This window comes from Myripristis murdjan, chromosome 7 (genome assembly GCF_902150065.1).
Source record: "Myripristis murdjan chromosome 7, fMyrMur1.1, whole genome shotgun sequence".
Classification (NCBI taxonomy): Eukaryota; Metazoa; Chordata; class Actinopteri; order Holocentriformes; family Holocentridae; genus Myripristis; species Myripristis murdjan.
This window is the reverse complement of record NC_043986.1, coordinates 28,625,289-28,649,004: the sequence shown is the minus strand read 5'-3', so window position 1 is coordinate 28,649,004 and position 23,716 is coordinate 28,625,289. Positions and strand designations below refer to the sequence as shown.

The 23,716-nt window shown below is 40.9% G+C and overlaps 3 protein-coding genes across 4 annotated transcripts; all 3 read left to right on the top strand.

The window, feature by feature from the left end:
- The first annotated feature begins 839 nt into the window (after positions 1–839).
- On the top strand, positions 840–5,366 carry bgna (biglycan a). Its single transcript, XM_030055868.1, has 7 exons — positions 840–1,089; positions 1,713–1,825; positions 2,249–2,462; positions 2,671–2,781; positions 3,830–3,923; positions 4,107–4,245; positions 5,001–5,366. Exons 1-7 carry the CDS (start codon positions 840–842, stop codon positions 5,193–5,195), a joined length of 1,116 nt encoding a protein of 371 aa, XP_029911728.1. The 3' UTR covers positions 5,196–5,366.
- Positions 5,367–5,562: 196 nt separating this feature from the next.
- Positions 5,563–9,593, top strand: LOC115362098 (phospholipase A and acyltransferase 2). The gene is made up of 4 exons (XM_030055887.1): positions 5,563–5,789; positions 6,421–6,541; positions 8,475–8,773; positions 9,096–9,593. The coding sequence occupies exons 1-4, from the start codon at positions 5,772–5,774 to the stop codon at positions 9,210–9,212; spliced, it is 555 nt and encodes a 184-aa protein (XP_029911747.1). The 5' UTR covers positions 5,563–5,771; the 3' UTR covers positions 9,213–9,593.
- Positions 9,594–9,671: 78 nt separating this feature from the next.
- On the top strand, positions 9,672–21,615 carry dedd (death effector domain containing). Of its 2 annotated transcripts, none has more exons than XM_030055599.1 (5): positions 9,672–9,914; positions 13,710–14,355; positions 16,235–16,339; positions 16,602–16,739; positions 18,471–21,615. In XM_030055599.1, exons 2-5 carry the CDS (start codon positions 13,785–13,787, stop codon positions 18,875–18,877), a joined length of 1,221 nt encoding a protein of 406 aa, XP_029911459.1. In that variant the 5' UTR covers positions 9,672–9,914; positions 13,710–13,784; the 3' UTR covers positions 18,878–21,615. The 2 variants fall into 2 exon arrangements, with proteins under 2 accessions (XP_029911459.1, XP_029911458.1); XM_030055598.1 differs by having other exon boundaries at positions 13,704–14,355.
- The last annotated feature ends 2,101 nt before the right edge of the window (positions 21,616–23,716 follow it).

Below are 23,716 nucleotides of genomic sequence, written 5' to 3'. Positions count from 1 at the left end.
CTCAACTGAGAAGCCTGCGCTGTCTTTTGATCCCATGCCATTTGAAGAGCAGGCATCACAGTTTTTGTTAATATTTTTGCCACATAACTGGAAAAAAACATGCATGCATGAATGTTCATTGGTGATTAGTAGCAAATAGACTACAATTAAGGGGCAATCCATATCTTCAAATGCAATTTTCTATTTCTGGATGTATTCAAATCTCTACTCCAATATAAAGATGTTAAAAATGGAATGAGCAAGAGAAGAAATGTGTCTCTGTGTAAAGGGAACAAAGTTATGAGAACAGATGTCATGGCGTTCAGACTGAAGACCACATCTTCTCCCCACTCCATCATTTCACAGCATTTCAGTTCAAACCACTTAATTGACGGGGGGAAGAAGGCAGGCTTTTTAAGTGAGAAAAGGCTATGCCATGAAGATAGATCATGTCACAAATTGTGAGCCTGCAGTATGTAAATAGCCGTATACAAGGCAGGGATGCATATCACTAAAATGAAGGAGGACTGTGCCAGAGGCTGCAAATAGTTTTTTGGACTGTTTTTTTTTTCTTTAGTATACAGTGCTGATGCAGGGAAGTTATATTTGGATCAACAGTTCACTGTGTTGCTGTACACTTGTAAATGCAGAAGATTGTGTTTAGGAACACACTGAGTGCATCCGCCTAGGGTTTTTTTTTTTTGTTTTGTTTTTTTTGCTTGTTTGTTTTTTTGTTTTTTGTTTTTTTTTAGAGAAGGTTGTTATTAAAATGTGTTTGAACTTAAAAAAAATCTTTTTTCCGTTGTTGTATCATGCTACGTGCACATCAGCAGAGTCCAAACCAGATGAGAGGCCGAGTCATGCATCCCATCTCCATCCTCCTCCTCCTGGCGTGTGTAACGCCGCTACCTGCCCCCTCCGTCGCCGTGCCCTTTCAACAGAGGGGTCTCCCAGTCCTGAGCAAGACCATCGATGTTCAAAGCCTGATGATGATGATGATGAATGATGAGGCAGAAGGGTCAGGCTATGAGGAAGGTCCACCAGCAGAACAACCAACTTGCCCATTTGGATGCCAGTGCAATCTCAGGGTAGTTCAGTGCTCTGACTTGGGTGAGTGAAAAAGGACTCTGTAATGAAGTAAAATGACCTTTCATGATAACTACTCGATGATTTTGAAAAGGTGTAATTAGGTTTGTATGATGTCTCAGACTAGACAAGATACATTTAAGGAAAGTTAATGAAACATGAAGATGAATGGTAGCATGACACGCCTGAATTCATATTTTGCCTTAGCAAGAGACCCAGTGTTTCAGGAACAACATTGTCTGTGCTCCAGTTGTTTGTGTACATGTATCACCGGTAGTTTGTACCCAGCTACACCACCACTGTCTCCTTTTCTCTTGTTCCAATGCAACGTGGAGACTTGGTTTCTTTTTTGCAGCAAATTATATGCTCACAACAACAAAGTGCAGCAGAGTCACACAAACCATAGCCACACAGCATTACCTAGTGTTTACCAAATTACAGTCCGATTATAAAAGTAGCTTTTCGACTTAAAAAGTTTTCAGACTGTAGCGAACTCTCACTGAGAGGTAAAGCATTGCCACTCGCAGAGCAGCTGCAGCTGCACCTCTCCTACTGGGTGCTGCTGTGGTTGAAAATGTGGACATCATGTCACTGCATGTGGTTATCCTCATGGGGTGGCTTATTTTTTTCTGTGTGTTTCTCTGAAGGTCTGCATTACGTGCCATATGATATCCCTCCTGATACCAGACTGCTGGACTTGCAGGGCAACTATATCACAGAGATCAGAGAGAATGACTTTAAGGGACTGCGCAACCTCTATGTAAGAACCGAGCTGGATGATTCTTTTTTTGGCTAAAAGAGGTTTCTTCTGTGACTTCTGTGACACCGGTAGTCTTTTCATTTAACTACAGCCCCATCAATCAGTTGGAGAATAATAAATGTCATTGGTTGCCTTAAAGGTGCACTTTGCAAAATTTAGGTGAGTCCACTGTAAATCATGGAATAAGCACACAATTTATCAATGAGTCTGGCCGGCAATGAAAACCACCAAATTTCGAGCTTATTCCACTTTTTTTGTCATTTTTGAGTTGAAAGGGTTTTCACTTGAATACATGGGAATGAACAAAATAAATGAAAATGAAATTAAATGAATTCACAGCGATTTTACATGGTGCACCTTTAAATACACTGACTGAGGTACAGCCACTGACCGTCCTGTGTCTGTTTTCCATCCTGGTGGCAGGCTCTGGTGTTGGTGAACAATATGATCACCAAGATCCACCCCCGTGCCTTCCTGCCCCTCGAACGCATGCAGAAGCTCTACTTGTCCCACAACAGGCTGACCGCTGTTCCCAAGAACCTCCCCGTCTCTCTGGTGGAGCTCCGAATCCATGACAACCAAATTAAGAAAGTAGCATCTGGCACCTTCTACGGTCTAACTAACATGAACTGCATTGGTGAGACTTCTTCCTGTATTGGAAACTAAATAGAGATGCTGCAACTGCTTGACTTCAGCAGAAACCATGAAATAATGATAGTAAAACAACCAAATGCAGTTTATTCTTTCATTATAAGATAGAAGGCACTGTGTTTTTCATAGTAGAAGACTCTGAAGTTGTTTCCAAATGTTACTGTTATTATTATTTATTTTTTTTTTTTACCTAGAGATGGGTCGCAATCCCATCAAGAACAGTGGTTTGGAGCCAGGTGCCTTTGACGGACTTCACCTGAGCTTCCTGCGCATTTCAGAGGCAAAACTCACTGGCATTCCAAAAGGTAAAAGTTCACTAAAACAATATGTTTACATCACATTTTATGCATTTAGTTGATGCTGTTATCCAGCGGAGACTTCCACTGAGTGATCAACAAATGACATTCCTGTGATCACTAAATAAAAACTGATAGGGAGTAGCCTAAATGGAATCAGTCATTTGGAACTGTCGAGTAGAGAGATAGACGGATCTTTGAGAGAAATCACAAGGGTGATGTGAATGATAAGAAAAAGAAATAATAAGAGTTGCAGCTGATGCAACCTGAGATCTTTGTGGAACCTGCCCTCTAATAGTGAAAACTGGTCTTTGGTGGCGGGTGATGTCACCATCAGTGCTGACATCACTGCACCATAGAAATTTCACCAGTCCACTTTTTTCCACTTTTCACCATTAAAGATCAGGCTTCACAGTGTTTGTGTCTGGCAGTCAGTTACTGTTTAAGGTAATAAATATCTGTGAAAGCATATATATACTTAAACAAATATATTTTATATTCCTGTTAATACAATTAGACACATTAATGCAATCATTATTTTAACAGTATTTTTAACATTTGGTGGAGGACACAATGTGAGTAGGACTGTCATTATTATCTTTAAAGTTTTATTACATTCATGGAGAACATGGTCTTGTCGATGGTAGTGCAGAGATCTTGGAGAGGTGAGGATTTTCAAGGGAAAAAGAGATGCTTTGTCTTGTTGAGACAGAGTTTGAGGTGAAGGGCAGACATCCAAGCTTGGATGTCAGTCAGGCAAGCAAACATGCACAGCTCCTCCTGAATGTCTGAGGCTAAATGTCCCAGGACTGAGCCATGCAGAAACCCAGTAGAGAGTGTTTGTGTTAAGGAGTATCAAGGCATGGAGTTTCTCTCCGTCATGTTTGATATGTGCAGGCCAGCAGGTAGGAAGTAACCCATGAGAGCAGATCTGGAGATCTCATTTGATGGTTAACAGTGTCAAAGGCAGAGAATGGGATAGATAACTCACTGAGAAAGTAAATAAAATAAAATAAAATGACTAACAATATACATCTGCTTTTCTCTCACAAATCAGACCTCCCTTATAGTCTCACTGAGTTACATCTGGATCAAAATCAAATCCAGGCCATTGAGTTGGAAGATCTGCTGCAATACGGGCAACTGTTCAGGTAAGTCAAGCTTGGAGAAAATTCAATTGTAAGATCAAAGACAGTCAGTTACACATATAATAGATTTATATGTGAATTTGTACACATTTCTCCATTGAAAGAAAAGGCTTACACAGAGTTCAGTCAGCATAGTTGCATAGTTGTGCTTATGTGTATGTGTGTGCACCTGCCTCCTGGTACCAGGCTTGGCCTCAGCTACAACAAGATCCGCCATATTGAGGATGGCAGCCTGTATTATGTGCACAGTCTACGTGAGCTTCACTTGGACAATAACCTGCTTTCCCGTGTGCCTGCTGGGCTGCCAGAGATGAAGCACCTGCAGGTGAGGAGGAAATAGGATGAACAGTCTACACCAGCACAAAGCAGTGATTGATAGCAAAGAGCTGGCACAGCAGATAAAAAAAAACAAAAAAAAAAAAACAGATTGTGTCTGTTTCCACAACTAGAGCCCTTTCAGAAAGTCTCACGCCAGAGTTGAACCGATATTTTCAGGTGGCTCTGGAGCACAGGGTGCATGTGGGTATACACAGTTTACCCACCTCTCTTTTATATAAATTTAGAGTTTACCCACCTATCAGCTAATGTCATATCCACTGAACTATACAGGAGTAGTATACCCACTTCTTTCTCTTCTAGCTCTGCTATCCTTAATGATACTACCTCCCATGAATCCCATGGGCCCAGGGTGGGCTTTTATTCTGACATGCTTTATTCAAACCCCTGAATAGAATTCCCTTTATTTCTAATCTAATACCTAAGTAAATAAAATTTTATTTACTTAATTACTTATTTACTTAATTATTATTATTATTATTTTATTTAATTTTTTAAAATAAAAACTCAACTTCTTACAATGCAAGGAAGAAAAGGTCATGGGAAACTTAAAAATATATATGTATGTGTGTGTGTGTGTGTGTGTGTGTGTGTGTCTTGTTTTTTTGTTTTGAAAGAAATATCATGAAATCATGAAGCATACATTATTTTGAAGTTTTGACAACTTTTCCTTTTGGCATGCTGTTTGCCATTACATTAGTATTCATCAGTGTTTATGCCTACTTTGGTTGTGTCGTCCACAAGGTGGTCTACCTCCACTCCAACAACATCAGCAGCGTGGGTGTGAATGACTTCTGCCCTCGGACCTTCGGCACCAAGAAGACTTTCTATAACGGCATCAGTCTCTTCAACAACCCTATCCAGTACTGGGAAGTGCAGCCTGCCACTTTCCGCTGTGTCAGTGGCAGAAATGCCATACAGTTTGGCAACTACAAGTAATGATGACCTCTACGTACAGAGGAATGCGAGCCACCCTGCTGGAAATGTGCTAGGGAAGCGCTACCACACTTTCAAAACAATTATGAAAAAACATTTAGGAATTAAGTTGTATTGGATCATACCAGAGCAAGCTGTGGCAGCTAATTTTAAGTAGAGACAAAAAAAGGCTAATAAAAGCACCCTTTATGATTGGTTAGACTTACATAACAAATTACAGCTTCCCATGCTTGTATGATTGTGGTAATTTACTAAGGTATGATTGACCAGAAATGGTGCAAGTTTGTCTTTTTCACCTTTTTTTATTTTTACATTTTTAATGAAGAGCAAAACAGATCAACTGCAAATCTCGATCTCCGTCTTCATAAACGTGTTAAACTTGTTTGTTAATATGTTGTCATTCTTGTATGATGAAGCATCTTGAAATTAGTGTGTGAGCTAGTTGTTGGATCAGGTGTTTCGCTTTCATCTGAAGTCGTCGAAAACCACCATCTGCACAAACCTGATTTTCACTCAACACGCCCTATAGGGTGGACTATCTTATGTGCAATACAGACACCGACTTGCCAGTACTCCACTATGGATTATCAGGAGCAGGTAAGAATGGAGAATAGAAAGACCAGGGCTGAGTTATGCTTTCAGTTGCACAGAAATAATAATGTTGAGCATTTGTCTGAAAGAGAAGAATAATTTTGTGTGTATGATTAACCAACTTATAATTTTATAAGTGAGCTGCTGTAGATGGTAATGTGCTTGCAATGTAATAAGTCATCCATTGTAAATCTGTAGGAATGTAGTGAAGTCTAAGGAAAGTAGATTGCTTATTGCAGCATGGTTAAACATTTTATGCTTTGTTCATAATGAGTTTAAGTTGGAATGTGCTGGTACAGACGTGTCAGTTCAGCCAATGACAATGTGAGATTGCCAACTAAATATTGTATTTGCTTCTTCTAAAATATAATGATATATATTAAACAAAAACTGCATTATGACTTCAATCACTTTTATTTACCATGAACAGTAATTTTGCCATGACGGAACAATGTGTTGGAGAAAAATAATGTTAAAAAAAAAGAAAAGAAAGAAAACTGCACTTCACTGAGCCTGAATGCAATGTGGCTGAACCTGCTTTGAAACTGGATTGGTGAAGCGTAACAGGGTGGAGGCACTTCTGCAATGGCTTCTTTTGTTATTGTTTACTGTGCTGCATGTGTCATAATGTACACAGATTGATGAAATTGTGTCCACTGCCAAGTTTGGGGATTTGATTGAATTCTCCTACCCCATTGGATACTCACACTGGGGGGTTTATGATGACGACGGACATGTAATCCATTTTGCTGTTGCAGGTGAGGCACACATACAGAACATGAGATTCATAGTTATGTATATTATCCTGAATCCCCCTGTTATTAATATTTCTGTTGTCATTAAGTGTCATGAGGTCAAATGTGTTGCTTTCCCTGCAAATTTAACATAATAGACCTTTTTCACAGCATCCATCTTGACATGAATAGCAGTGTAAACACAGGTATTACTTATGACACTGATTAATGTTCTGGTCCATTTAAGTGTTCCCCAGTGTTTCCGGTGAGCCAGCATGGACAACAGCAGGACTGTGGCTCTGTTAGACCTGAATATAACTGAACCTTAGTCAGTGTTCTTAGTAACACCTGGGTTTAACCTGCTGCTTATGTCAAAATAGCTGCTGTGGAAAAACTCTGGTGTCTGGGCTTCTGTCAAGCTGCCATGACAAAAGATGTGCCAGCTGTACAGGGAAGGTGACATCACTGACTGGCAGACACTTCATGACAACAGACATAAATATTCGTTAGTGTTCCTGGTGACTGTCATGTCACGGCAAATACTTTGTTAAAGGGGTCATCGGTGTGGATTATCACAGCAGTTCTCTACCATATGTATATCTAGGGCCTTATTCCCACCTGGTATTAACATCCGTCCTGAGCAACACAAGCTGACACCTCTAAGTACAGGTGTAAACAGCAGTGCGTCCTCAGTGCGCCCTGAGTGATCGGATCTCAGGACGCATACGGGGGTGGCCTGGGACGCTGTGTCCGCATCGCATTAGAGCAGGGGTGTCAAACTGGTGCCATGGAGAGCCGAGAGGCTGCAGGTTTTCATTCCAACCGAAAACTCCACCAGCTGATTTCACTGATTAGTCTCTTCTCTCTGCTTGAAGGTGAGGTAGCCTAATCAGTGAAATCAGCTAGTGGAGTTTTCGGTTGGAATGAAAACCTGCAGCCTCTCGGCCCTCCATGGCACCAGTTTAACACCCCTGCATTAGAGGAATAAACACACATTTGTTTCAGGACGGACTCCGCCTACTAACCTGACGTCCCCTGTTTTGTCCAGCCCAACACCCTTTGCACCGGCCAGACCGTCACTTTTCCAATAGAGAAATTATCTTGAGTCTGCCTGGCAGCTCGTGGATCGAATGTAAACTGAAGTGCAGGTTGACTATAAAGCAGCTGGTCAAAGAATAAAAACTCCCCTTAATAAGACAGGAGATCTCTCTCTCTCTCTCTCTCTCTCTCTCTCTCTCTCTCTCTCTCTCTCTCTCTCTCTCTCTCTCTCTCTCTCTCTCTCTCTCTCTCTCTCTCTCTCTCTCTCTCTCTCTGACATGATCCGTGTTTATTTGCCTATACAGCTGGAAAGTGAGGTCCGATCACAGGTAGGCAGGCCGCGAGACACATGTGGAGGCGCATGTTGCTGCCAGGTGTGTGCGGACAGACAGACTGACAGCTGTCCACTTGTGGTCGGAACACCAAAGACGCATTTTAATACTGGGTGGGATCCGAGCCTGGAGCCTCCAAATAGAAACACATCACACTAATGACTGATTCCATTTAGGCTACTCCCATCCATTAAAGGAGATTATAGTTGTTAATTTAGAGTTGGAGAACTGTTTGCACACTATGTGGGAAGATTATACTACTAATAACAACAACAACAACAATAATGATGATGATGATGATGGTGGTGGTGATGATGATGATAAGAAGAAGAAGAATGTTGATTGTTATAGCTATTGTTGTTGTTATAAAATGTGTACTATAGCTGGTGAATTATGTTGAAATCAAAGTGTTGATGATTTCGGTGGCACCCTGCAGCTCTTAGCCATTTGTCTGGCGCATCCCTGCTTTTAAAGGCAGATTAAATCTTTAGAGATGTGTTTTCATCCTTAACTAACAAATGGCTGAGGGTTTTTTCGGTCCTCCGGCGACCTGTCCCACTAACAGTAGTCTGTCCTGTTCCTACTAGACGAGTCCAGTCTCATGAGCAATGTCCGCTCCTGCCTGCAATCGGTGTTCCGCGCCTGCGGAGACCTGCTGCTCGGGGAGACCAAGATCCGCAGGATGCCCATCTCCGAGGTGACTGTCCCAGATGGAGCCCATGTCCTCGTCAGCAACAACCGCCATGCCTGCAAGCCATCAGCCCCGGGAGACATGAGGGAGCGCCGCGACGCCCTCCTGAACGAGCAGTTCCCTTACCGGCTCTTCACTTTCAACTGCGAGCACTTCGCCACGTTTGTCCGATATGGACAAGCCGTGTGCAACCAGGTGACAGCTTCACTCAGCATGCAGCTCGGTTCTGAGGAGAATTAGTCTGGTTTTTAGTGTTGTTTCGCCTCGAAAATTAAGAACATGAATGCCCAAAACACTCCTGGTGCCACATTATTTCCTCCCGCAAAGGAATATAATGTATGTTTGGGTTTTTTGTTGTGTTTTCATGCAGTGTGACCAAGACCAAAGACCTGAAAAAACTGTGCAAAACAGAAAAAGAAATAAGAAGCATAAAATATGAGCCTCAGAAAAGGCACAGCAGTTAGGATGACACTTCTCCTGTCTCGTGGCGCTAATGTTTTTTCATTATTTCTCCCAGATTCCAGGAAAAAACAAAAACCAGGAGTGTGAGGAGGCGACAAAGATCTTTGAAGACATTGTCATCGCCAAAGGAATCACCCACGACCTCTTTAACTGGACCCCTGGCCAAAATTAAACACCTCCAGGACAAATAACTCATCAAGTGAAATGAAACTGAACTTGTGTCTCAGTTGCCTTCCCTGAAACAAAATCATGATGTTGTGTGTGCATGCCACATTCGGGACTCCCTCCTTCATCCAGCCCGTTTTTGTGACTGCGGCTGGGATGTCCCTGTCTGTTTATTTGGTTTCATGTGCTTCAGTTTTACAAATCTCAGGCTTCATTCTCGCTGATGGACTGAAGACTGCACATCACAAGGAGGTTGGAAATAATGAATGTGTATTTGATAAGGTTTTGTTTACTGAAAAACACTATAGCTTACACCTTTATAATGTACCTTGTCCAGTTGATTTTACAAGAATATAGTCAACTGTACCAAAGCATAATAAAAACTAGAGTATACAGCCTACCGACTCTGTTATTTTAGCCATTGATATATTTGTGCAGCCTGTTGGAGGAGCCTGGTGCCTATACTGCCCCCTGCAGGTCTGACAGCGTCCGGAAGTGAACTGTAACATGGCCTGGAAGTTCTTTCATTTTAGCTGAAGAACGAAAATGGGCATGTTAATTTACTCCCTGTGTCTACAAGGACCAAAATAATCAAACGAAACCTTATTTTCTGGCCTTGAAGAAGAAGTGCCGCACACCAAGAGGCTGGAAACGCGCCTGGCGAAGTTTGACTGTGCGAAAATAATCGGAAATATCAAAAGGAGGCAAGGTAACGCAGTGAGGGAAACATCCCTTGTTTTTGATAGTCAACTTAGCCTGACTTGGTTTATAGCTTAGCTAACGGCTAACGTCGGCTAGCGAGCAGTCACAACACACCGAAACGCAAATAATGTGGATCAGGTATGTAGCCAGTGCAGTGAATGATAGGCAGGCGCAAATGTGCATAAAACCAAACATCAGGCAATTAAAACGAGGCGGCGGTGTAGAAAGTTATCATAAAGAGTGCTTGCTTCTGTCGTCAGTTTAATAACCTGGTTAGCTAACTAATGTTAGCTAACAGCCGTTTCACTGTCAGGTTAGCATTAGCTACATTGTTTGCGCTGCCAGCTCATGTCAGTAACGTCAGATAGCGTGTGAAACAGCTAGCTGGGACTGTATATGTAAATTGGGCTGATTAACACTGATGAACTACGACAGAAAAACGGCTGTCATAAGTCACTTACTGGATTAAGAGCGGCTGGCTGGCTAATTCACGTTTACTCGCTGTGTTTTTGTGTTAGCATCACGGCTCCGTGGCTGTTAGCACCACAGTTTGACTGATAAGTTAGTTTGACTAAACACTGCTCTCCACTTAGCTCCCATATGTCTACATGCTACATGCAGTTTATACTGATAATAGTCCTGGTGAGGTCTATATATCATTCATCTGTATTTTCTTGCATCTTGAGTTCAGCAAGGGGAAAATCTTTCCACTTCGGGGAAATTATTGATGTATCAAGAAATGTAGCTGTATTATGGTAAGATGGCTACTAGTTCTCTTCAAAGCAAGTTGTTTAAATAATCCCCTTTTTTTATTTCCATCAGTAGTGGTGTGTTTTTGTCCCTCTGACATGGATGCATAGAAAACTTTTAGGTAATGTAGAACACCCTTGGCAGCCATATTGGAGGTCCTCAGTTCTTGGACAACAGTGACTGTGAATAGTTAACCCTCCTCTCCACTGCAGGAGCTGTGTCTGGAGCACAGGATCCCTTTAGAGGAGGGCTGGGAGGATGTGCTTATCCCCTGATTCAATTCAGTCATGATACTTGGGTGCCGATTTGATATGTGTTGTGATTCTACAGGTTTGGCAATTTGATATTCTGAATAATTGCGATTCTTATTTTTTGAATTATCCTCTAGTTTCCAGTGGAAAGTTTCATGAAGCTGTGGTTATCCTAAATGTCACAATGGGTCATTTTATACAGTGATGTCAAGTTCCAAAAAATGGTTTCACTAACGAAATAGCTACTAAGGGGGCTACCATCATCACACGTGAATAAAATCTCTGAATCCATAAGAGTATCAGCTTTCCTGTCAAACCCAATTTATCCAGCTCCAACACTGTTTAGGCCCCAGTCTACACCATTTTGGAATGGGCAAAAATAACACATTTTTTTAGTGCATGCAAAAACCAGCCCAAAACTGCAGGAGATTAACTTAAGGTGGTTATGTCTGCAAATGGGAGACCCATGGGTGCCCATAGAACCCATTTTGGTTCAGATATCTCAAGGGACCCCCATGAAATCGCAAGTTTTTCCTCCATCAAAATATGTAGTAGCCTTGCTGATAACCTAGCAGGACATACTTGTAACCCAATAGATTCCTTAGGTCGTTTATGTTCATATGATACCCAGATCTTAATTCAGTAATTTAAAAAATCAAGAATCATAGTTTTTTTCCCCAAACCTACTTTTGAGCAACAAGGAACTCTTTTGCTTGAGTGTTTGAGTTCTTGACTCCCGAAATGGTACCTGCAAACGAGGAAGTACTCCCTGACTTCTGAGGGCCATCAGGTGGAGTTTCAGAGTAGAGCAGTCCTGATTAGTTAAATGTATGATGCGAGAAGTGTGATCGTATCACCCCCACCATTTTTCAAAAACGGGAACGACCACAAACATATTATCAAAAGAAAGTTCTATCAAGAGTTCATTCAACAAGCCTTTCCCTTTCAGCTCTTGCTTTTCAAGCATATTCAGTCTAATTTTCAACATCTGTGCATTTCTTCTTCAAATCCAAGTCATGACCACCAAACAGTACCACTACTATTGCAATTTTATGGCTTTATAACATCAGTGTTTGGCCGAGGCCGACACAATATTGCCCTAGTTGAGGCACTACTCAGTCCAATTCTGTTCATTTTTCCATGGTAATGGGACAGAACAGACAAGTAAGTTAGCCAATATCAGTCCATCATTTCATTTGTTATCACAGATGTTCATACATGGCTGTGATCTCTTTGATTGCATGAAAGATAAAATTGTGAAGATAATTTTAGAGTGTAAAACAATAAGTCAAGGAGAGATAGGCAGTTAATTCTGATGAGGGCCAAAGGGGCAGGAATGTTAAAAAAAGTCTTTTGCTTTCATTGCCTCAAAAATTTCTGTTTACGCCTTTGGTTAAGAATCAGGTCACCATCAAAGATGAACTGATTTTCCAGCTAGTTATTTGATAAGATTTTTTTCATTCTTCATTGCTTGGAGACTTCAGCAATCCTTCCATAACTTGTGAGCTTCTCTTTCAGGCTCCTCTTCCTCCTTTGTGATTTGTATATATTTAACAATGAAAGTAAGGTAAAATGCTAATGAAATTTATCTGGAATCTTTTTTTCCTCCAGGGAACGTTATGGCCAGTGCATATAAGATCATAACCTTGGACATGTGATGAGCTTAGATGGGCCCCACTGATTATATGTGGATAATGGAGTTAGCTGGATATGGTTGTTGGCAGTTGATATAAGCCCATGATTTTCTGTAACTTGAGGCAAGCTAACATGCTTGACTAAAATTTTAGTCTAGCATGTTGCCAGAGAAACAGTTTCAAACAGTGAAGCCTGCAAAATAATTGGATTAGTAAGATGGCTCTTTTTGAACTGTAAGAAGTTCAAAAAGGTGTGCTGTGCAGTGAAGGCTATTTCACAGGTTTTGGAATCGTTTCCATTGGCAATTACAGTTCCAGGTAAAGTGCCTGGAACCAGATTGCCTGCTTATATTTTGGTGCATCCCTATTTGAAACTGCATCTAAAAAATGATGAAGCTTATTATCGCCAGTGATTCCAGTTTTGTCTTGTATTATGTATGACCGTTAAAGGGATGGTTCAGCCCTTAAAGAAAATTTTGGTCATTAACTACACACCTCCTTTTCAATAGAAACTTTAGAGGTTTCTGCTTTCATACAACAAGCTTACATACAACAGCTTGTTAGCACAACGCCACACCACCTTTTTACAAACTAATTAAATAGTGGACAATTCTTTCCAGACTGATAAAAGTTAAGTGTCTGGAGAGGTATGGGTTGTTAGCAGTGGAAACTCTGGATTATTGTTAAGGCATCATAGACCAGGACCGCTCTTCACCATTTAAATGTCCAGATTCTCTGGCAGTAGTTGTAGCAAATCCCATTCAAGGCTGTCGTCACCTGTTGGCAATCCTTGGCATTTTCCACAACTGCACCACCAGGTCACTGCTCTCAGTCTGTACTCTTGGTTTGAGTCAGACTGTGCTGCAAAGACAGCCAATTCATCCATCTGGCAGAATTCCTTGGAAATGTATTCCAATTCAAATACGTAAGGCTGTGCAAAAAGTCTAATTATTCCTCTGAATCATAATCATCCGACAGGCCTTTTTTTCCACTTATAAAAAAATGTGTGACTACAGTCTACTGTGTATATCTTATACTGCAGTGTTAGGGTTGGGGGGGTTAAGTAGTTGTGACCGAAATTTAGTTTATGGGTGAACCTTTCCTTTCCCTTCAGCTATCCTTTTCCCCAGTCCTGCACACTTCTGTACCTTTTGTTCACAGGCCTAGGTAATCTGTTGGAGTAGTGGAATACTCCAGAGGTTGCAGGGATTTTAGCATCCCTTGTTTCCATCTGGCTCTGAGATGACATCACAGCAGCCTTCCCTTCCCAATGCCAACGTCAGTCCTCCCCAAGTTGCCCAGAACTCCTCTGCTCAGCAGCAGGCCCGGTCTCACATTCACGCCAACCAGCTGGACTCTAATCAGAGCAGTGCCGCAGCTCAGCCCCTCCACCACAGAGGAGACGGGCCAGGATCATCAGGCGTGGCGGTGTCCAGCGGAGACGTGGCCAACAGGAATTCCACTGCCTCTTGCTCGGCCTCAAGCTCGTCCAGGAGAACTTCGCCTGGAGGCTTCGAGCCATGGCCGGAGGAGGCAGTTGACAACTCCCATGGGCTGTACTCTCTCCATCGCATGTTCGACATTGTCGGAGCCCAGCTAACGCACCGGGACGTCCGGGTGCTGTCTTTCCTGTTTGTGGATGTAATCGATGAGTACGAGCGTGGCGGCATCAGGAGTGGCAGAGACTTCCTGTTGGCCCTTGAGCGCCAGGGTCGCTGTGATGAGACCAACTTCAGACATGTGCTGCAGCTGCTGAGAATCATCACTCGCCACGACCTGCTGCCATACGTTACACTCAAGAAACGACAAGCTGGTGAGTACAGCAGCAATATCAAAATGCTCCCTATGAATTGGGCCCAAAATACCTTCAGCAGTTTGGTTACTGGTCTGTGATCTCGTGTCAGGAGGCGGGTCAGTACTAATTTGTGCAGCAGCATGGACTCAGAGTTTTAGATTGCAACGACTTTTGCTATGTTACTGTGTTAAATGTAGCTGCAGGAGATCTGATTTGTGAAACTAACTCTTGTCCTGGATTTACACTGGCCAAGACCATCAACCAAATGATTTAGACTTAAAATTAACCCAGTTTTAATGGAGGGCTAGTAAAGGGGAACATCCCCTTTTTCAGATTGATTGTGTTTTCTTGGTATCATTGTTTATTACCACTAAATCATGTGTGCTCTAGTGGCTGGAACAGATTTTTCACCATTACCGTCTGTAGAGATAGACAGCCACCAAGCGCTCTGTAAAACAAGCCTCAATTCACTTCTTGACACAGAACTTGCATGCCAAAAAATGTATGCACTACTCACCAATCATGCAAGCGAAATCAGTCAGTTAGCTGCAGGTTTGATTGCCAGTCAAAGCCTAGGCTGCAGCCGAGTAAGCCGGTGGCATTTCTGCTGCCATGTCATTGAAAGCTGTTCCATTTGGTAGGACCCTTCAAATACTGTGCAGCCGAGGAGTGCAGCCTTCATCTGGCAGTTTTCCAAAGGCTAAACCTATTTTGGCTATATAAAATAACAACACATAGGCTCCATGTGCTGAACCAAGACAACAAAAACTTTGACTTCATCAAACAACATCAGCAGCAGCACACTTCTTTTGGCATTTCACAATAAAAGCCCTGAACATATACATTGCATGATTGCCCATTAACGGACTAAATTCACTCACAGCACTTCACCAGAAGGCAAACTTAAAGGAAAAACTTACTATTGTGTATTTATGTATATAGTTGGGACAAATGTTACGCACAATAATGAGAGCCTTGCAAGTAGTGTTATTTGTTGTTATTGAACAGCTGTTGCACACATAGGCAGACTAGTTGATACAGCCTTATTCATTGTTTTGGTTATTTTAAAAAAGAAAACACTTACTTGAATTATATCTTGCTCTTTTTTAGTTTGTTTTGTGAAATCCAAGAAAAATCAAAGTCGTGAATCACTGAAAAGCCATACCACCTAGTCATACGTCCAAATATTTAAATTTTGTTTGATCAGATATATTCTCCACATTCACATACGGATATGCAACCTCCACCTCCAAAGTGTGAGTCAGCACTAAATCATTCACATAAGGCAAAAACGTCTGCACTGCTCTCTAGGTGTCAAAATTTGCAGGCATGTTGCACTTCTGGACACCCAGTCAATTAGGGCAGGAATTTTTAGCCGCTGGTGATGGCAGAGTACCTGCTCTGACATCACTGATTGTGTCTGGCCACAAGTGCATTGTGCCTGAATGTTTAAAACCCCAGAGAGCAGTGCACCTGAATCTTTCTGCTGGAGATGACTCACTCTTTAAGCCAGGGAAAAAACCTCGATGAGCTTAAAATTAATACAGCATAATTTTCCTTCATAGGCACGTTCAGCCATTGCAAATTTGAGAATTAGATTAACTTTTTTCAACTCAATAATTTCAATAACTGATGCCAAGTAACATTTTTATCATTAAACCCAACAGAAACAGTATTGTTTGCACAAGAACTGATAGTTGTAATCAATCACATATAGATATTCCTTGTGTTAATGACCTTTTAAGTACCAAATACATGTTATGTCATGAGTGTTGAAAGATGGCACCAAAGCTATGCAATGAAACAAAGCTGGGTTTGTACAAGAGAGGATGGTGATGAAGGAATTGACTCAAAAGCACCAAACTTTTTGCGTTGACGGAGCTGTGTTTTCTCTCAGTGTGCCCAGACCCCATTGACAAGTACCTGGAAGAGACGTCCGTGCGCTACGTTTCCCCACGAGGAACAGCCCAGAGCAGGGACGCCGCACCTCAAAGAAGGACAGGTATGTGCAGTTGTGTCTTTTCTTGGTCTGCTGTCTCCTTGAGTACCAGTTTGAATTTCAAATCTCTGCAGTGAAGACATTTTTGGCTGGTAAAGCCATGTTGACCTGTCCCGTCTCTTGTGAAGTGGACTTGTAAGCAGTATAGTCAAACAGTTCTGTATGTTTTTGGGTGTCCAGTACGTCACTAATTAAAAAAAAAAAAAAAAAAAAATAGCCTCAACATCACAGTGAATGTCACTCTGTACTTTCCACGTATTATCAGGCCCTCAGCCAGTGATATGCTGTTCCCCATCGGGACCCCAAGTCGGCCCTCCTCGAACAAAGCCCGCTGCTCCCGTATCAAGCCGGAAAAGGAAGAGGAGTCATTCTTCAGCAGACTGTAGAGAGAAGCAAACCTGCGGTAAGAAGAATCGGGTAGATCAGGGAAAGTGTTACAGGGTAATACCGTTGTATTTAAGGGATAATCAAGTAATTTTTCAGAGTGGTTGTAAAACTGAATTGTGTGCTTTGGTTAACTCATGGTTCCACCTTTTGGCATCAGAGAAAAACAAGCTAATACTAATATTAATAAAGGAGACTCGTTCATTTTTTTTAATCCACTCAAAGTTGTAGCTGAGGACTGAAGCTTGAACCAGGGAATGATTGACAGTTGTGTAACAACATTATTCCAGCCAGGCAGTGCTTTTGTCTTTAGTATGATGTTTCCAATACAGCATGTTGAGATTTAGAATTCTTTAACACATTAACAGTTTAATATGATGCAAATTATATTCATATTTATTTAAACACAAGCCAGATTTGCAGTATTAAAACATTTCATACCAGCGCTGACAGCCAAAGAGCTTTTTTAATTGGCCTTCCGTTGTATGACTAACTGTAACTGTTTCAGTTTCAGGTACACTTAACAACACACACCATCAGGTTGAATGCATTTTCCCCAGTGTTTCAATAGTTTGGTCACGGTACATTTTCAGGCATCTCCATAGCCTTTCCAACAGTGATGGCTGATGAAATGATAAATTTTGTTGACTGTATTTGGCTCCAATTTAAACAGTCTTGTCACACCACACGTGTAGTGGCTGGAGTAATCTACTTGTAAACCTACATGTTTTCCCAGGGAGCATATGTCAGGTTTAACTACATATTTGGTTTAGAATAAAATGTAAGTACTTGCAGGTTGGTACCAAGTGTGTGCAAATAACAGCTGTTGATAGAAATATTTCAACTTTACCAGTCACCTGCTAACTGATATAAGAATGAACATAGCATGGAGTTATACCATTTGTTTAAAGTGTTTTTCTTGAAATATACTTCATGGTAGCATGAAAAGACTCACTGATGTGCAGTCACCATCTCCATGGGAGATGGTTTAGCAGTGAATATATATACATATCTATATCTATCTATAGATATCTATATCTATCTATAGATATCTATCTATCTATAGATATCTATCATATCTATATCTATCTATAGATATCTATCAATAGATATAGATATATATAGATATACATATAGATCATATAGATAAGCATTTAATCTCCAACCACCTACAACATTTTTTAAATTCATTTAAGGCTAGTACTTGATAGTGCAGCAAGTGTCTGTGCCCTTAATTAAAAACGACTCACAGACAACAGGAAATTCCACAACATAGAAACAACTGTTACGAACTTTATAAGTCAGTAATGGCAGAGTAAGCTGTTTGCAAAGACAAGCAAGATGATTTCACAAACACACCTTCCATCAGAAAGGAGGAACCAATCATTCCAACCACCTCATGTAAGTTTTAGCTAGCATGACAACCTCTCAGTCCTCGACTGTATAATGGCCCATCCTTGTTTCAACCACAACTCCCTCCATTTTCATTGTAGTTGTGGTGAACTGTCAGCTGCCTGTGCAGTGTGACACCACAACTCCTCTTTACTGTGAGTAGTTAACTCACAAAAAAGCACTTCATGTCATGTGGTATGCCTAAAAAAACAAGGTTTTCCCAAAGTGGTTACTTTGTCTGCCACTCACAAAACAAGATAAACAGAGTCTGAAAGAAGTGCAGAGGCCATTCTTTGTTCTTTGTGGTATCCTCTCCACTCTGAGTCCTTCTGATTCCTACCCTGTGCACCCTCTCTAGATATCCGCCTGCGAGTTCGTGCTGAATACTGCCAGCATGAATCGGCGCTCCAGGGCAACGTCTTCTCAAATAAACAGGAGGCAGTGGAGCGTCAGTTTGAGCGCTTCAACCAGGCCAACACAATTCTCAAATCCCGAGACTTGGGCTCCATCATCTGCGACATCAAATTCTCTGAGCTCACCTACCTGGATGCCTTCTGGAGGGACTACATCAATGGCTCATTGCTAGAAGCCCTTAAGGGGGTCTTCATCACGGACTCTCTGAAACAGGCTGTGGGCCATGAGGCTATCAAACTGCTGGTCAATGTGGACGAGGAGGACTACCAGGCCGGACGACGCAAGCTGCTCCGCAATCTGGTCGCAAGTGGAGGGACCTCACCTGGAGGTGGCAAAGAGACCGTTTCTTAGACACTCATTCCAGATTGGTAGCATAGGGGAGGAACTCTGCTGTCCCTGCCCCTCCAGGAGTAGAAGTGAGACGTGGTTTTGGCTTGTGATGTGCCTGAAGGATAATCCTGCAATGGGAACTAAGAGTAAGTCCAGGCACCTACTGATTCCTTGAGAACTGAGGTCAGAGGACATCTCCTTGCCCCCTCCCCCCCAGAAGAGAGAAGGGAATGGGAATTATGTCAGCAAGAGGAGGCAGGTGATGCATACAGGTTAACATTATTTTGAATGTTGAGCTTTTTATTTCCTGCAAGGGTGACGATGCTGATGTTAAAACTTGTGCATTCGGTAAAACAATGTAATTGTTCTTTGGTATGACACAGCGTATAGACACATGTTCGTTGACTCCACCCCAAGTTCAGCTTGAACCTTGTGTCACAAAAAAGAGATCTATTTGGTTTTCCCTCACTGTTAAGGAATGGAGTTATTTGGAATTGAGCAAACATACGTATAAGTGGACAAGTCGGTGCCAGAAGTAGTGGTACGTTCTTGTCAAACGGATGCATCTTTTGTGGATAATTTTCAGTGCATTAAGAACTCTGAGCATTGATTGGACTAACCCAATTTGAAATTTTACTGTATGTTGTAGAACGGCACAGGCCATAGTTCACTCACAATTTGTTTTTTCTGTTCCTGCCAAGTAAATTCATTGCCCAGGAATTTCCAAGAGTTTTCCTTGTGTGTCTAGAATCCGTTACCCTTTCACAGCTTTTTATGATTAGCTCATATTTGGTTATTCAAGGATTTATTGAAACTCTGTGTTTTTGGTTATTGCCCCACAAATGTGCTCACAAGTGGCACGTCAACAGTTGTGATTCTGTCATGATTTGAAATTTCAAATGTGTAGTCACTGTTGATATTTAATGCTTTTTTAAAAATCATTTTTATGTGTTGGGTTCTCAGAAACATTATGAACTGTCATTCACTGATGTCTTGGTATTGAAAATCTGTTGCAGCTGCATTTTGAATCCATGCTCCCTGGACCTCCCATAAGTGATTTAACATCGTTTAGCAAATTGGAAATAATACGTAATCACTTGTTCATTATATTAACAACACATGAAAATCACAGCCAGGAAATTTGTAAAGATTTTGTTTTGAAATTGAACAGAAATGTATGAATGGCATCTTCTGGACCAACTCATATCATAATCTTCAACCATGGCTTTTAGCTTTCAGTTGATTTAGAGCTTCATGAGGCAGATTAACCCTTTTTTTTTTTTTTTTTTTTTTTTTTTTAAATTACCAGATTAGCCTCAAATGCTGATTAACCAAAACGTTGAATGCCTATTTCTTTTTGATATTCGCATATTGAGGTGGACTGATAGGCAGCATTAGGTTTTGCAGATGATCATGACGAGAATGTGTTGACAATATTGCTGATAATCACTTCATTATTTTACAGAGGAGATATGCACATTATAGCAGGGAATGTGTAGCTTATGCTGTTTTGTGGAATTATGTCGGCACCCCCTTTGCCATGTAGTTCTCTTAACATCATAGGAATTATGGGAGATCAGTATGCATTCATATTTTTACTCTGCTGTTATGTTTTGATGTTTGTTTTAAAAAGGAACAGACATCTTACTGTCAGTATTGGTGCACCGATACTAGCATTCAGTATTGACTCAGTTCCAAGTGGAAGTACCTTCTGTCTGGAATTGTTTGTCAGTGCTATCAAGGAAGTATAAGCATAATGCTGTGTGGTGATGCTGAAGTTATTTTCATTCATAAATAACAAAACAAAAGTCGTTGGAAGAATTAATATCTTTTCAGTAACAACCTTGGAAATGCCAGTTGACAAACATTTGGCTCAATTCTAAATCTTTTGTTTCATAAAGTAGCATTGCCAAATTGAATACCATCAAAATAAAGTCTAAATCAGCACTTACACTCAGTATTGGCAGACATTGGTCAACAGAATATGGTATCGATGTACCTCCTTACTTCCTCCCTTTCAATAATTCAGTTTTCACTAGCTGCAGGTTGTTAAATACCCATCTGTCCTTATGGTTTTTGCCAAATTTTTGCAATCAGATTTTGCCTATGAGTAAAAAAAGAAAACTGTTGTCTAGCTTTTCATCAATTAGGTAAACTGTGGGTTTGAAATTTAGCATTTTCGCTTGATGTATCTTATAAAAATTTTAGTATGTTTTTACTAAATATACTCTTCCTGCTAAAGAACCCCTATATCCTTATCTCTGGTGTCATGCAATCCATGGGTACATGCCAGAACAAGACAAGACAAGTCATGATTGAAAGGCCACTGTTACTGTGAATTATAAAGAGTAGGCCTAGATTTATACTTTTCCCTAGTGGAATTTTATATGAAGGTTGCAAGCTAGTATCTATTATATAGGTTGTTGTACGTTATGTTGATTGTATGTTATGTTGGTCGTTTTACGCAACTGTCTTTCTACTAAATTGCATGTAACCTGTTATGATCCCAAAAATGTAAGAGAAACTCATATCTGTAACATTTTGTAGATAAGTTCATCTGTTGGCAAATTTTCTTATCTTTTCAGATCTGCAGTTCTTGCAGAGAACAGACATTTAGGACTGTTAATAAATTAAGTGGATGGGTTTTTGTTGAAGTCCCAATCCTAATTCTTTTTTTACGTCACATGAGTATATATATATCCATATTAAAAAAAAAAAAAGAAAAAGAAAAAAAACAGAATCGGGAGGTTGGCGGAAAACACTACAATTCTCAGATTCTACTGTAAACAAAAATAATACAGGTCCACCATGCTGCAGTGATAACAAATACAGAATGAAACAAATCATATACAGCCTCAGATTACATCCAGTGCTCCTGATGAAGGGTATCACTGTCTTTTTTCAGAATATGTCCCAGAATCTGACAAGAAGATTGGCACCAGAATCATCTCTTTGGCTCGGGCTGTTAGCTTTGTCAGTTTGTTGTAAGGGATGCCAAGCCTCTTGACACACGTTAGTGAGGATGACTAATGGGCCAAACACTCGAAAAGTTGGTGTAGTCGCTCAAGCTGTTGCTTTCAGGCATTGTATCAAGAAGTCAGTCAATGAAAGTGAGAATTGTCTTCAGTTAAATTAGAGGAACATAATTAAAAAGCCAATAATGGGTCTTCTACAGTCAGACACCAGAGGCAAATTTCACAAAATGTAAGACTTTAAACTCCATCCTGCATTTTCAAGTGCAGGGAACAAGTGAATTAGACCTACCACATGTAGCAAAGTCATAGCTACTCTTAATAAACCAAGGACAGAAAGCAGGAAGCGCAGTGTAGTTTGCCCATATTCGCCTTATTTTATTTTTTTGTCAAACTTTGTCAATTATTTTATGTGTGTTGACCAAGAAAGAGATTGTGGTATTACATGGATATCTACATGGTTAGTTGACTGGTACATTTGTCTGTACAAATCCAAAAGTTAATTTGTTCAAAAATCAATAAAATGATGTATAATCAAACGCTGTGGCAGTGACTAGCAGCAAGCATTAATTTCTTAATTGGCTTATGTTTGCAGGCTGGCCATCTGTTTTGTCGTGTGGTCATGGTAACTGAATAAGCTTAACCTGCTATCAGTTTGGATCAAAAAAAAAAACAAAGAACTCTAGGACATTTACATTGTAATACCCAAAGCAGAACACATTTTACAACTTTGTGCGCACCTTGGGCTACCTAAAAGACCGCCTTGTCCAGTAGATTGTGGTGCTGATTGTTATCAAGCCTAAAATTAATTTGGGGCTCCTTGGCCCATTGAAACCTCATATGGCCTCATTCAAAGTACACGTTCACCTCCCTATGAATGCAAACAGCTGGATCCTCCAGACAGTAAAACTCATCTGCAAGTATAAAGCCTGAAGACAGAACTGAGAAGTTTAGCTGCTGTTAGACTGAACGTTAAAAGTAGCAAGATGCTGAAATATTCCACTTTGATTATGGTATGATGGTGGTTGGGATTTTCTGCACCACACTGTCCAAGGTTTACCACAAATCGTGCAACAAACAAAACTAGTCAGCCAAAACACAGCCATGCCATGGAATGACAAAACTCACTTGTTTACGGTCAAGTCAGAAGAAAGCAAATAGAGTGCAACAGTCATGTAGAGCAGCTTTTCACTTGCTGGTCCAACTACAAACAGAAGGGCAACAGTAGCAGAAAACCATGGCAGCTTCCACTGCCGTCAGCTAACCTATGAAGAAGAGAGGAACCAAGACATTTCTGTGATCACACAAGAGCCATAACTTCAGAGCAAAATTAATCAAAATCAAAAAGATCCTAGAAAGCAACCCTGCAACTTCTCATTTAAGTCCAGGGGGCATTTAGTTTGTATGGATCCAGAAAGTTTATGATCTGGCAAAGATTCCCCCAAGTGGGCCAGATCAGGTCAGGAAAAAGTGCTCACAATATGTACCAAAAACTTCAAAAATGAGTGCTGGACTCTTCCAAAATGATGCTCAGGAGTCAAACAGTAGGCAGGGTTTTATTTCTGTCAAAGATCCTTAACAGGTTCCAGCCAGCGAGTCGAGCCCAGGGCAGACTGACTCTCGCTGGCATGTACACTTCTTTATATACTGTTCAGAGGCCCTCCCAGCCTTTACAATGGGGCTGGAGGGACCGCCCTCTCTTTTTCCTTATTTAGATCTTTTTTGGACCTAAAAACAATTGTGTCAGCAGGTACTTTCCTTGGAAACTACCTTTTCTAACCCAGACAAGCTCAGGACAAGTTCAGACCTGCCCTGACACAATTACATTTAGCCCTGGTTTATTCTCGTTTTTTAAAAAGCATCTTTTACTCACACAAACTTAATTTCT